Source organism: Triticum aestivum, chromosome 3D (genome assembly GCF_018294505.1).
Source record: "Triticum aestivum cultivar Chinese Spring chromosome 3D, IWGSC CS RefSeq v2.1, whole genome shotgun sequence".
Lineage (NCBI taxonomy): Eukaryota > Viridiplantae > Streptophyta > Magnoliopsida > Poales > Poaceae > Triticum > Triticum aestivum.
This window is the reverse complement of record NC_057802.1, coordinates 310,188,680-310,202,585: the sequence shown is the minus strand read 5'-3', so window position 1 is coordinate 310,202,585 and position 13,906 is coordinate 310,188,680. Positions and strand designations below refer to the sequence as shown.

Here is a 13,906-nt window from a genome sequence, read left to right as displayed (position 1 = left end):
CGGATCCGCAAGGTGCACATTAAAAATGAAGCTCAACAAGTTATTAAGTTTTGGGAATCGACAAATTTTAATAAAACGGTAGAGTTTAGTTCAAATTTCCGGACCTTCTAAATGAGATATATTAGTCGGGATGCGACTGAAGTGCCTTACATATATGCTAAATAGGGAAGTTAGGAGCTGTTCGGTGATCCACTAGCTTCGGCAAATTTGAGGATCTGCAGCGCACCTATTCCTTCTCTTCGGAATTTTTAACTTGCGCTCCGCTAGCTCCCGGAGCGAGAGTGTGGAGGGGAGGAGGGCCGACCAAACCCTTGATATGGGAAAAAGGTTTTTTTTTGGACGAACTGCATTCCATCTTTTTCTCGCTGATGTTCTGCAGCATGTGATTGTAATCCTGGCTAAGCATCAATAAAGCTCGTTGATTTGAATCGAAAGAAAAGTAAATAAAACAAAACAAAAACAAGAGTTAGCTCCCTGTACAAGTCTCGCGTCGGGTCATCGTTGCTTCCAGCGACACAAGAGACGGGTAGGGTTCCTTGCGGCCGAAGCGGCCACGCACGCACCACACCACAACTTAGACAGTCCACCCGCCGCCTCGCGGCTCCAAAACCCTCGCCTCACCCCCGCCCCCCTAGGGTTCGCCTCGCCGCGCCGCGCCGCGCCGCCGCAGCCATGGGCTCCTCGCTCCCGGCCAAGGAGGCCAACCTCTTCAAAGTCATCGTCGTAAGCACCCCGCCCCTCGCTTCTCCCCTCGCTACTCGAATCGATCTGTTCGGCCTCTGAATCCGCTGCTCCGTAGCCGCGCTCCGCTCGATTCGACAGTCTGGATGCAGCCAAACGATTGGAGATGCTCTAGGGGAGTGGCCGTGCGCAGGGGTTTCTTTGCCTAGGTGATTGCTCGGGTCGTTGGGTTGGTGTCTGGCCGAGGTGAAGCTTTGATTTGCGAGGGTTAGATCAGTAGGTGTCTCAGAGAAGCTTTTGCTTGGGAGACGGTCGTTTCGCCAGTAGAGTGGCTAGTTTGCTTCGCAGTTGGGGTCGACATGTACTTTATCCCGCAAGGCTGACTTTGTGAAGTTGCTGGTGCTAAAAGCCAAATATATCATGTATTCTGGACCTTATTGGTATCTGTAGTTCAATCACAGCAATGAATTCAGTGTCATGTTATATCTAATCTGACATCAACTCCTTCTCGTAGTTTCATGTTAATAAATTTTATCTTGTCATGTGAACTTCATCTTAACATTGTCCAGTAGCATTCGGTGATAGCTGAAAGGCCAATACTGGTCGCCGGTTGGAGTGTTACTATATTGGCCTGTTGAACCTTTTATGGTAACTGTACTAGCTATGCAGGAGGGATACAACATTGAACATTTTATAGTACCTGGGGTTTCTTGTTTAGTGTTTTGATCATTTGAGTGTATTTCTGATAACACTTTTATAGAACAGTTAAAAGTTACAATAATTTGCACTGTAGACATGCAGACAGTGCAACTTTTGAGTCTTGCATGATTCTGCTTCATACCGGGATTGCATGTATATCTACTATGGCATAATGGCATGTTCCCCTCTTAACATTCCGTACTCCCAAGTTTCTGATGTTTTATGTTTGCATGCACAGAAATCATATGAAACTAAGCAGTATAAGAAAGGGCTGAAGGCCGCAGATTCCATATTAAAGAAGTTTCCCGAACATGGAGGTCAGAAAGATAGCATTTGATTTTGTTCAACCTTCTGTGTTACTCTCTTGCTCCATGCAGCCTCCTCTGATCGCATACTACTTTGTCTCGTTTCTTGTAGAAACTTTATCGATGAAAGGTTTGACACTAAATTGTATGGATCGGAAATCTGAAGCATACGAGCTTGTTCGCCGTGGCTTGAAGGTTCTTAATCACAGCAGATTTAGTCCAAATTTTGTTTTGTGACGATTAAGTTGATTATAAAAATGTAACTGATATGTATCGATCGAATTAAACATTTGCAGAATGATCTGAAGAGTCATGTGTGCTGGCATGTGTATGGTTTACTTTACAGATCAGATAGAGAATACAGAGAAGCTATAAAATGTTACAGAAATGCTTTGAGGATCGATCCAGACAATATTGAAATTTTGCGTGATTTGTCACTTCTCCAGGTTGGTACAACAATCCATTGCTTTCCCCCCTATTTTCTGGGTAAACCAATTCACACCTAACATATAGCTGCATTCAACTTAACTCCCCCCGCCCCCGCGGTCATGTAATGCTTCATCTATTGTTCATCATTGATGAATTGGCCAATAAGCATGTGCACATATTTGGATTCCAAACATTTGATTTTGTTGAACTCTTAGTACTGGATAAGTGAAACCAACTTTTGTGTTGGACATTTTTTTTTGTTACCAGTATTGGTAACATTACATGGCACTCCTAGCATTACATGAAACTTGTTTTTTCAGTGATATGACGTGTTAGAAATAAAGGTTTTCTGCCTTCCAGTGAATGAATGTTATTTTTTCTTTTTCACAGGCGCAAATGAGGGACTTGTCTGGCTTTGTTGAGACTAGACAACAGCTTCTGACATTAAAGCCGAACCACCGCATGAACTGGATTGGCTTTGCCGTATCTCATCATTTGAGTTCCAAGTATGCCACTTTCTTGGTTATGTTGAGTTGATCTAGATCAATCAATTAAACCATATGACCAATTGAGCAAATAGGGCCTGGGACTCCAGCTCAATTCATATGTTAAACATAGAATGATAAAATTCCAGTACCAGACGTTACTATTTGAACCTCTTTTGAATTCAAGTAAGATCTTGTGTGATCTGCCACATGTCAGCATTAAGTATGGACCAACTTTGGATGCCTATAATGCATCGTCTATTGAATTGCTGCCAAAACAGCATAGCATAATGAATGCACATAATGCCACATGTGTACTTTTTTGGCAGATCAATAGTAGTATATTTTTGTCTTACCTTCTTGCTATATCAGTTGTGAGGATTTTCTCGCATCATTATTCACAAGCTGCGTACTATTGCATGTATGGCAGGCTGTAACCTCTGTGATACGAAAATTCACCACTAATATCGTTGTTTCGGTACCCACCTGCAGCTCTTCAAAGGCAATAGAAGTACTGGAGGCATATGAGGGGACACTGGAAGATGATTATCCCCCAGAAAACGAGCGGTATGAACATGGTGAAATGCTTTTGTATAAGGTACACGTCTCTCCCTTTCCTGAGCCGGCATTGCAGTACCAGTAATAATGTATTGGTTTACTTTAAGCGTACAGTGAACTCTTATCATAATTCCCGACAGATCAGTTATCAATAGCATCCTATGTGTTTGTCATATCATGGTTTGGTTATTGTTAAACCTGCATGTAATTGCTGACATATGCTCTCAAAAGAAATCTTTGGGAATGGTTTATAAGCATTCTGTAATACTGATGCTACAGTACTACTTGCTGCCCATCTCTTTGAACCCGGCTGTTTTTTTTTGCTTTGTTAATTTTGTCCCATCTGGATTTTCTTTACATGTCGAGTTACCATACTTATTAGTATTTTTGGTGTAACGTTCTTTCTGCGTGCATTATATTAGTTCTATTACTTTACCCCCACTTCCTCGTGCTAGATAAAGTTTGTTGTCTAAATCAGTCAATTCATATCTAGTACCTTTTCTTACTTCATCAAACAAAGAATATACAATGCTAACTTCAGTCATCAATATCTTTATGAACATTAAAGTTGAACATATGGAGGTGATATGTATAGTCTAAAAACAATCCTTCATGACTATAACATCAGTAACCTTTACAGAAATAGTGAAAATAGAATAACTGGTCAAAGTTGTGCTGTGGGCTCCATGCCAATTTCTCAAATGTCACTTGTGACTGGAGGAAGGACATGGTTTCAGTGTGCTATACAATTATCTGTCTTCAACCTTTCCCTGCTCCACCCTTAATTTCAAAGCTTTCTTCATGCTCTAACTCGAGAAATAGCTTACATTATTTCACTATTCATTGCTATTATTGTTGCACAGATATCGTTGCTTGAGGAATGTGGGATGCTGGACAGAGCCCTTCAGGAGATGCACAAGATGGAGAGTAAAATTGTAAGTTGTATCTTTCTATGTTTGAAGGGAAAAAAGTAGAACTGTCTGTAACATGTTCGCTTCTTGAATTTTGTCTGCTAGGTTGATAAGCTCTCATTCAGAGAACAAATGGCCTGCATTTTGTTGAAACTTGGCCGTTTTGAGGAGGCAGAGAAAATATATAGGTCCCTCCTTTTTATGAATCCTGATAACTACAAGTAAGTTGCTTGTACTCATTCTCTCACGTGTCTTTGTTGGTAGTTTATGTCTATGTACTTATGCTGCCATTTTGTTTACATGTTATGTTTATTTTCGTCAACTTACATAGGTACCTGTATTTTAGGTGCTGTTGTCATTCATAGGATACCTTTATTTAGGAGCTATTTTTTTTAACCAGCTTAAATTTTATCACTAGACATGCGTTTAGAAGCTTTGGTGAATTGCCATCTTACCATATCATTTTCATGTATGTGACCTAGATAGCATTTTATTGTAACCAGATGCAAATTTAATCTTAGCCGATTGAGCAATTCGACCAACTACAGTACTTGTATTCTGATGTTGGTTACAATTGATCGTCTTCCTCCACATACACAATGTCTGTGTTGCAAAACTTTGCATACAGTTGATTAACCTCTCTTCAGCAATTGGCTCACACCTAAACCCTAACCCTTCTAGGCTTAAATGTTGGTATTTTTGATTCGGCAGGTGATATTAATCTCCCTCGTAACATAATGCAATAAGAGCCACACGTTCGTGATAAAAGGGAAACTATCACAAAATTTGACCTATAAGTCTAATGCCAGCTGGGTTCTGTAACTATTTTCTATGTTAGCAACTTAGAATAAAATACTATACCTCACTGCATTGTGTATACAGTCCTGGCTGGTATGGTAACCTACTTCTGATACTCTAGAATTGGTTGTTGCCCTGTTCTATTCAGGTACCTCATAGCTGTGCAGAAGTGCCTTGGCCTATACTCTGAAAATGGTCAATATTCCGCTGATGATGTTGAACGATTAAGTGCATTATACAATTCACTCAAGGAAGAATATAGTTGGTCATCGGCTGTTAAGGTAAACCATCTACTAATCTCATTTGCATTGATACCAGTTTTGTTGGTTCTTCCTTATATCCATGGTTGAGACCTTTGTGGACACTGCAAAATTACCCTTGATGCAGGCATACATCATTTGTTTTGCATTTCCATGATAATATTTTGTTTTACATGCGAAGTTAAATGTTATTTTCTCATCCGTATTGACTGTAAGTAGGCCATATAACCACCAACTTATTAATCCAAGTTTTTCTCATACCCTCTGTGCAACAGCGCATACCTCTTGATTTCCTAGAAGGTGAGAAATTCCAGGAGGCAGCAGATAATTATGTCAGACCACTATTAACCAAGGTAATCACATAATTTTAAAGTGATGGTTTGTTAGTACCTCGAAGGTGTCTCGTGGTCTCTGGCTGTGTGATGATTTTTATTGGGTTTACTGGGAGCATGCTGTTACTCATTGTTATTGCTGATTGTAATGTGTCCCATATCTTTTAGGGAGTGCCGTCACTTTTCTCTGATTTAAGCCCGCTTTATGAGCATCCTGGCAAGGTAACACAAGCTATACTAGTCAACAGCATTTTCTTTTTCTTATTTCTTGTTTGTGCTACAAACCATTTACGGGAAATTGTTAATCTCATTAACAGGCAAACATATTGGAGCAATTATTTCTTAAGCTAGAAGATTCAATTAGGACTTCTGGATGCTTTCCTGGAAGGTAATCTTTTTTGCCTGGTCATTATTGTCAGTTTTATCATTCTTCCCATATCCTCATTAGTGTTATTGATCACAGCTCATCTTAAACTGTAAAATTATTGCTTGGCACCTTTATCGGGCAAAACTTGATATCAGGTTTTGAATTTTTTGTTACCAAACTGAGACCGTTTTCGATTTTTAGTCAACTTAGCGAACATGTATGTAGTAGCACAACAATATGGTTATATGCTTCTACTGCAATATTAGGTTAATTAACTTAGCTGCTCATCACTTAGTTGGCGTCTTTAAAGATGCAAAAAGCCAAAAAATAATGTGCTAGAATCCGCCTGGAAGGGGTATCTAGAGGAATTTCTCTGCAAGGCATCTTATCAACCATTCTTACACAAGGAACAATGATGCACGTGAAACTTGGTATGGTTGATGTATGCCAAATTGTGCAGAATTTTGATGCTGCCAGAACTCCTATACCGTTCTCGGCTGTAATGCAGCAAATTGTAACTTGAAAGTGTTCTATCATTCTTTTCAAGCATGTGGCTTCTTAAAAAACCCGCTACCTATCATACTCCTTGGAAGTAGTCATGTGTTAGCACTAGCCATTGCTAGTTTGAGCTGTCCCTGAACCTGTAGTTTTGACTTAATCTGTAAATTGTCACGTATTTCTTTAACGGTTTCTCCCTGCAGTTCGCAGATAGAACCTCCATCCACACTCATGTGGACTCTGCTGTTGGTTTCTCAGGTTAGCATTTGGTGTGAACACCTGCATATTACCTGATAAACCACCGAGTTATTTTCAAATATATCTTTTGAAGTTGCATCATTATGTTTGTCACATGTCATGATGCAGCACTATGACAGAAGGAGCCAGTATGATATTGCTCTGGATAAAATTGACGAGGCCATTTTACACACGCCAACTGTCATTGATTTGTACTCCATAAAGGTAAATTCTCTCCCCATGCGCAATTGTGTTTTCCTTGGTATGCAATTAAGCAGCATCACCATTTCTCCAATATAGGATTTCCTGTAAATTTCAGTTCTTTTGAACTGAAATTTCATTCTTACTTAAATGGTTTCGTTTGGTGCCAATTGCTAGTTTAATACAACCTCTGTAACTTAATGTAAGACATTTTTGCAGTTTAAGTTAAACTGCAAAAACGTAGTTTAAATTAAACTGCAAAAACGTCTTATCCTAATTTTTGACATTTCTGTAATCTTGCACTGCTGGTTTGGTCTTTCTTTGGACCCCCCTCCTCCTCTTTAATAATGAAATACCCAACATATTTCTGCTGCATTCTCCTAAAAAAGGAGTTGTTTACCCTTGCTAACCATTTCTTGTCTTACCTTTCCAATCTGCAAAATTTCTTTCTCCAATCTACTGGTCTTACACTCGTACTTTTTTGCTCTTCTCGCCCCCTCTAAATAATATTCCCTCCATTCCAGAATATAAGGTGCACATGCTTTTCGAGATAAAACTTTGACCATCAATTAGACCAATAATACGTAAATCATGTTACTGAAGAATTATTCCATTGAAAACTTCTTTCGGATACAAATTCAATGGTATATTTTCTATGACATAAAACCCACATTTCATTGGTTAAATCTATGGTCAAACTTATATCTTGAAAAGCATGTGCACCTTCTATATTATGGAACGGAGGGAGTAGTAACTACTCTTACTTTGTTTCACCGTACATTGTGTTTAGATGGCATAATTCTCTGTAAATAACTCTGCTAGTGCACATGCTTTATTTCAGGGGAATATTTTGCAACATGCTGGCAATTTTTCTGCAGCAGCAGCATTAGCGGATGAAGCTAGGTCCATGGACCTTGCTGATCGTTATTTAAACAGCGAGTGTGTAATGCAGATGCTTCAAGCCGATCAGGTATATTCAGTTAGAAACACAACTACATTTTTGCACGGTTCCGCTGATGTAATAGTAAAACAGACACCAGCGAACCTTTTGTCAGCAAACACTACACATTTAACTGCTTATTTTGTGACTTGTGAAGGTCGGGCTAGCTGAGAAGACTGCTGTCTTGTTTACAAAAGATGGAGACCAGCACAATAATCTCCATGACATGCAGTGCATGTGGTACATGCTTCCCTCCCTCCTCCACCATTAAGTGTCTATTTTTTTCTTCACTCTCTAAGTCGATGATCTCTTTAAGGTACGAACTTGCTTCTGGCGAGAGTTATTTTCGTCAAGGTGATCTTGGCCGGGCTCTGAAAAATTTCTTGGCTGTTGAAAAGCATTACACTGATATGACTGAAGATCAGTTTGACTTCCATTCATATTGCTTACGGAAGATGACACTTCGGGCGTACGTTTCTATGCTGAAGTTTCAAGACCGTTTGCATGCTCATGAATACTTCCACAAGGCTGCTGCAGGGGCTATCAGGTAATGGTTCCTATTGGTCTGTCTATCAATTATTTTGTACTTCCCGTCCGAGATTTTTCTAAAGCTATTGTTAAAAATTGTAGGTGTTACATGAAATTACATGATTCTCCATTAAAATCATCTGCTGAGGAGAATGATGAGTTGTCAAAACTGCCAGCTGCCCAGAGGAAGAAGTTGAGGCAAAAACAGAAGAAGGCAGAAGCTCGAGCTAAAAGGGTAACCTACAGAACTTTGTTTTAGATGTATCACTGCTAAGTCTGTCTTAATTTTCCCTTAAATCTCCCCAGGAGGCTGAAGAGAAACAAGAGGATGAAACAACTTCAACCAACAGTTCGAAATCTGGGAAGAAACAACAAGCAAGGCCAGTTGATTTGGACCCACACGGTGAAAAATTGGTCCAGGTATTCTTTTTCTATGTGATCAGTTGTACTCGTAGTATTGTACTTTTAGAAACATTAGTTTTTATCTTTTTAGGTCATTGAATGATTTCGTCTTTATTTTATGCATTTCTGTTTCCAGGTTGAAGATCCACTTGCAGAAGCCACAAAATATTTGAAGCTTCTGCAGAATAACTCGTCAGATTCATTAGAAACTCATATACTTTCATTTGAACTGAACATGCGAAAGCAAAAGGTTTTACTCGCTTTTCAGGTATGGTATTATGCACCTCATTTTTGGGGATATCCCAGTCTTCTGTTTTTTTCCTTTTCTTTTGCTGGAAATAAATTTTACCCCATTAAGAATTTAAGATATGGTATCGCTTGATTATAATTGAGAGAACATCTGTTGCTTTCCTTACATTGTTGATAGACTGATGCTCATCTTTCCTACATCATGTTTCTTTATGATGCCATTGAATTACCTGCCGTTATTGCTTAGTTGGTGTATGTGGGGTTGTGGAAGATGAAAACCGAGTGATCTGCACATTAAAAATAGTACTGCGTAGTGCTTTGTTTGAAGTGGAAATTGTTTCGTTCGTTGAAGATGTTCCTAAATATACCGCCTTTAAGCATTAGGTTTTACAGCAATATATTAGTTTGTTTCTTAATATTTCAGAACTTTTATGACAGATGTACTAATATTACTTCTATCAGAGCAATTGTGGTATACAAAGCTTACCTGCAAACATTTTTTTTACGGGAAAGTTTACCTGCAAACATAATTATCTACTCCCTCCGTAACTTAATATAAGATGTTTTTTGACACTATTGGCACTATTGATAGTGTCAAAAAAGGTCTTATATCAAGTTACGGAGGGAGTACTTAGGAACAGATGCAGTAGTGTTTAAAAGTTGAACTAGATACACTATCTTAATCTGTTATATAGGCTTCTTAGTTTTCTTTATCTATCTCTTGTCACAGGCGGTCAAGCAGCTCATTAAATTGGACGAAAATAATCCAGACAGTCACCGAAGTTTGGTAAGCATCCAAAATTGCACCTTTGATTTTTCTATCAAAATTCGGAATGCCATAAAATTATTTTTCATTTTTATTTATGAGTGCGTCAAGATCATTTTCTCTAGAGGTCTGGTTTGGCTGTGCATATTTATCTATATTCCGTTAGCCTGAGATTGGCACTATAAATCTGCATATTTGTTTGGAAGCAACACAGTTTGTTTACCTTTGTTGGGTTTATTCTTTTATTTGTGTTGCTATAAGGAGTCAGACCATAAACGCTGGGTGCACTTTGTATTTAGCAGTGCCTTTTGAACTGAGTTTTTCTCTTGGTTTGGATGGAAGAAGTTGGTGAGCCGAACCCTGTACAACGTTTTACCGGTGTATACTCTGCAGATGATGTGCTGAGTAATTGCCCTGTAAGGAATGACCATTATATTACAGGAATAATTACTTAAATTCTTCTGGAGGATATAACTTGTTCAATTCAATGAAATCTACCAAGTATGTTTGTTGACCAATTGCATAAACCACAAATGGAATCCTCTTTTAGGAACTGGATGACTAGGAGTTTATTGCCACTATATATGACCTAGTGCTTACCTTTTAGCTTCTAATCTGTTTAGGTTATTGTTTGTTGTCGAGAATTTAGTATTGCTTTGTTAGCATTACTATTACTATGCTTGGAGTGTATTTAGCATGTGTTAATATGGAATGTGTACATATTGTTCATATTTCATTTATTTTTTTATCATGAGCTGACTGTTAGCTATAAAGATATTCAACTTGGTTCTTTATTTTATTTGCAGATAAGATTCTTCCATAGGATAAACAATCTTCCGGCCCCAGCAACTGATTCTGAGAAATTAATATGGAATGTTCTGGAAGCTGAACGACCAGATCTAAGGTTCTGAAATGGCGATTAATTTTATCAGTATGCATTTACTCCAGTTTATCTGACCAGCGAGTTCTTGCAGGCAATTACACGGGAAATCTCTTGTTGAAGTAAATATAAACTTCCTTGAAAAGCACAACGGTAATTATCTTCATTTTTCGGTTTATGGACCTTTTCTTGACCACGAATTTTACTAACTCAAATCGTTCTTTGCTAGCTTCTTTGACACACAGAGCAGCTGCAGCTGAAATGATGTACCTCTTGGAGCCGGATAAGAAGCTGCAGGCGATTAAATTAATTGAAGACTCAACAAATAACACAGCGTCAGGGTAAAGACATGGAAGAAGAATATGCCTCTGATTTTATTCACTTGCTGTGTACATAGTATTTATATCATCTGAACTTTCTGCAGAAATGGTGTGCTTGGTCCCATTAAGGAATGGGGCATTCAAGATTGTATTGATGTTCATAAATTGCTGGATACTGTTTTTGCTGATCAGGATGTTGCAAACAGTAAGTTTCAATATGGCAATGCCCAAATTGTTTATTTTCACCTTACATTTATGTTTTTGAGGGCAATGGACAAGTCTTCTCTTTCTGCTGCTATAATATGTTGGTTGCTAAAATGAATACATATATTTGAGAAAAACCGATTACTTACAATACTGAACTGCGCTGGATGCTGGCCTGGTATGGTTTGCCTGTATACCGGGCCAATAGATTCTTATTTTTAGTTGTATATTGTCAGGATTAACCTCAGTATCTCTGCAGGGTGGAAGGTACGCTGTGCTGAATATTTTCCATGCTCAACCTACTTCGAAGGTGTGAAAAGTGCTATTACTGCACATATTCCCGGCAGTACTTCCGAGAGTTCACCAGAAAATGGAGATGTACCAAGCCCACAAGCAAAACTTGAGGGAGACGCACACAGTTTGAATGGGACCGTGCATGTTGTGGATGATCTGAGCAACCTTAGCATGAGGTAAATGCGCCAACTAGTTGCTGCCTGGTTACAGCTGGAACAGAAATATATTTGGAACTGGAGCCAGTGCCCAACTAACCAAAGTGCACGGCAAGATATCCAAGTGGGAAGGTGTTTTGTGCGCAGTGATTAACTTGATGCATTCATTTGAAGAGTATATTATTGATTGGGAGCTGAGATCTCTTCAATCTCCGGTGATTATCTCTGTTCCAGCTTGTACCTTTTCGTTGTCATCTTGCATATGGTGGAAGGCCAAAACCTTTCATCCCAGTTACAATGAGGCTTCGCCAGGGTTTGTTGCTTGGCAGCAACAGGATGTTACGATTCTTTTGTCGAAGCCGATCTTGAATTTGTTGCCTGGTGGTTCTTTTTGTCGAAGATAGCTACCTGCACGCTTGTTGGACTACAACAATTTTTGGCATAAAACAGTTGTTAATCTCAAACTTTTGTGAACCATGATGTGTTGTTTGCAGTAGTTGGATGTACTGGGGGTTGCCCTACTTTTGCAACATTTGGTCCCCATGGTTGTAAATTAGCCAAGTTAATCCTGGACATTGATATTGTATTTCGGTCTGTCCAGACAAATAATCGTCAATGTTAACTGAGTTTTTTTCTTCCACATGCGTAATATGCTTTCACACATTTGGTGAAATTTTAATCGATCTGTAGTTTATTATTTCATGTTGTCTTTGCTAGGTTGATGCTGTGTCGTTGTCCTTCTGGAACATTAATCGTGTGAAAGTTTTACTTGCAATAGTTTACTCGCTTGGTCTCTCAAAAAAGTACTGAGCGTTTTGGCTCTGGGGCTCAAGTGCATCTCTTTTCAAGAGAGGCATACATGGACGTCCAGGTGATCTGGGCCAGGCCACCTTTTCTCGTCATAAGGTTGCTTGGAAAATGCGACGGAGTGCTATCCGGGAGATGGCTGCGGTTGACATAGATGGAAGAGTCGTGAGAGGAGGTATAATAAGGTGATGTAAACTGGCGTTGCAAAAGACCAAGCTCCATCGAGCTTGTTTTTCAAAATATATAAAAATCAGGTTATATTTAGAGGTTTCAAAATATGCCAAAAAAGACATCCAAATAAATATCGTATTCTTCAATTATGTATAAAATTACATAAAAAGACAAATATCTTGCCCAAATACAAAAAAAGGAGTCCATTTTAATTTGTGTATTTGTCTTTTTATTGTACATCACATATGAATATATATGTTCATGAAATTTTGTACATGCATACCACAAATATATGTCTACATGTATACTTTTCTTAGACTTTCTGTAGGTGTGGAAAAAGTATTTTTGCTGAAAAAATAACATGAAGATCAATGGAGCTTGGCTCTGCAGACACTTTTCGGATGTAAGTGGGCTATAAGAACTTAAATATTGTGTTTTTCTGCGTTAGACGGGAGAGAAGAGAAGCTGGTTGTAGCGGGCATCAAGAGGTTTTCTGATAGTGAAAGATGGACCATATGTTAATGAAATACTATTTCCTTGTAGCCAACTACTCCTATACTAAGCTTTGTACTAAATCAATGACACTTAGAGCATCTCTAGCTGCGCCCCAGAAAGGCCCCCTCAGGGGATTTTTTCGCGCCGGCGCCGAAAAAACAGCTCAGTCGCGCCTTCAGGAGCCCGATTTTCGTCGACCTGGGCCGAAATCAGCGCCGCGGACCCAGGCCGAACCCGGCGCGCTGGGGGGGCGCCCGGGCGAGCGGTTTTGGCGCGAAAGAGCCGCGGGCCAGCCGCGTCAGCGACACCGCGCCTCGTCTTCCCCCAACGCCTCGGTTTCCCGCGGGGAATCAATGGCAAGGTTGCCGCCGGTCAGCCTTGCCATTGATTCCTCACGGGCGGCGCGTCACGGGGCAGCGCGCCGACGCCTCCCCTCACGCGCACGCGTACACACGGGCGCGGCACGGCTATATAAGCCGGTGGCCTCCCTCGCCTCTGGCCACACCAGCCCTAGCCGCCGAGCTCTCCCTTCCCGTGCACCGTCGCCGAGCCCTCCCTCTCCCTCTTCCGTGCGCCGCCGCCGAGCCCTCCCTCTCCCTCTCCCGATGGCCGAACGTTTCCCCGGAAACGAGGCGGCGGCCAACGGCTTCGGCCGCGGCTCGCTCCGCGAACAGGAGTCGTGGCTCCTATTCGAGGCGAACATCCTGGCGCCGCGGGACATGCGCGCCGGGCCGACGGGGTGGAGGCTCAGCAACGGGGGAGTGCCCATTCCCCCGTTGCCCGACGCCATGGCGCGCCCCTCCTACTTCGCCGCCGAGGTCGAGATCGTGCGCGCCTCCCTCACCGACGAGCAGCTCGCCCTCCCCCGGTACGCCGCCGACAACCACGCGGCTTGGGCGGCGTACTTTGAGCGCCGTTGAAAGGATCGATACGG

The 13,906-nt window shown here is 40.7% G+C and overlaps 1 protein-coding gene across 1 annotated transcript; it reads left to right on the top strand.

Moving 5' to 3' along the window:
* The first annotated feature begins 493 nt into the window (after positions 1-493).
* LOC123078575 (N-terminal acetyltransferase A complex auxiliary subunit NAA15) lies at positions 494-12,139 on the top strand. The gene is made up of 26 exons (XM_044501126.1): positions 494-723; positions 1,619-1,697; positions 1,798-1,880; positions 1,982-2,131; positions 2,505-2,620; positions 3,092-3,197; positions 4,021-4,092; positions 4,174-4,289; positions 5,015-5,147; positions 5,402-5,479; positions 5,627-5,680; positions 5,776-5,846; positions 6,527-6,581; positions 6,690-6,785; positions 7,603-7,731; positions 7,859-7,941; positions 8,018-8,248; positions 8,332-8,464; positions 8,536-8,649; positions 8,768-8,899; positions 9,611-9,667; positions 10,453-10,550; positions 10,621-10,679; positions 10,756-10,867; positions 10,951-11,051; positions 11,310-12,139. Exons 1-26 carry the CDS (start codon positions 673-675, stop codon positions 11,522-11,524), a joined length of 2,724 nt encoding a protein of 907 aa, XP_044357061.1. The 5' UTR covers positions 494-672; the 3' UTR covers positions 11,525-12,139.
* The last annotated feature ends 1,767 nt before the right edge of the window (positions 12,140-13,906 follow it).

Excerpts from the sequence above, each read along its gene's own strand:
- LOC123078575 (XM_044501126.1), top strand. The coding sequence starts at position 673 with ATGGGCTCCTCGCTCCCGGCCAAGGAGGCCAACCTCTTCAAAGTCATC. Across the intron at positions 1,698-1,797 it reads GAAGTTTCCCGAACATGGAG|AAACTTTATCGATGAAAGGT; the intron begins GTCAGAAAGATA and ends CGTTTCTTGTAG. Across the intron at positions 2,132-2,504 it reads GTGATTTGTCACTTCTCCAG|GCGCAAATGAGGGACTTGTC; the intron begins GTTGGTACAACA and ends TCTTTTTCACAG.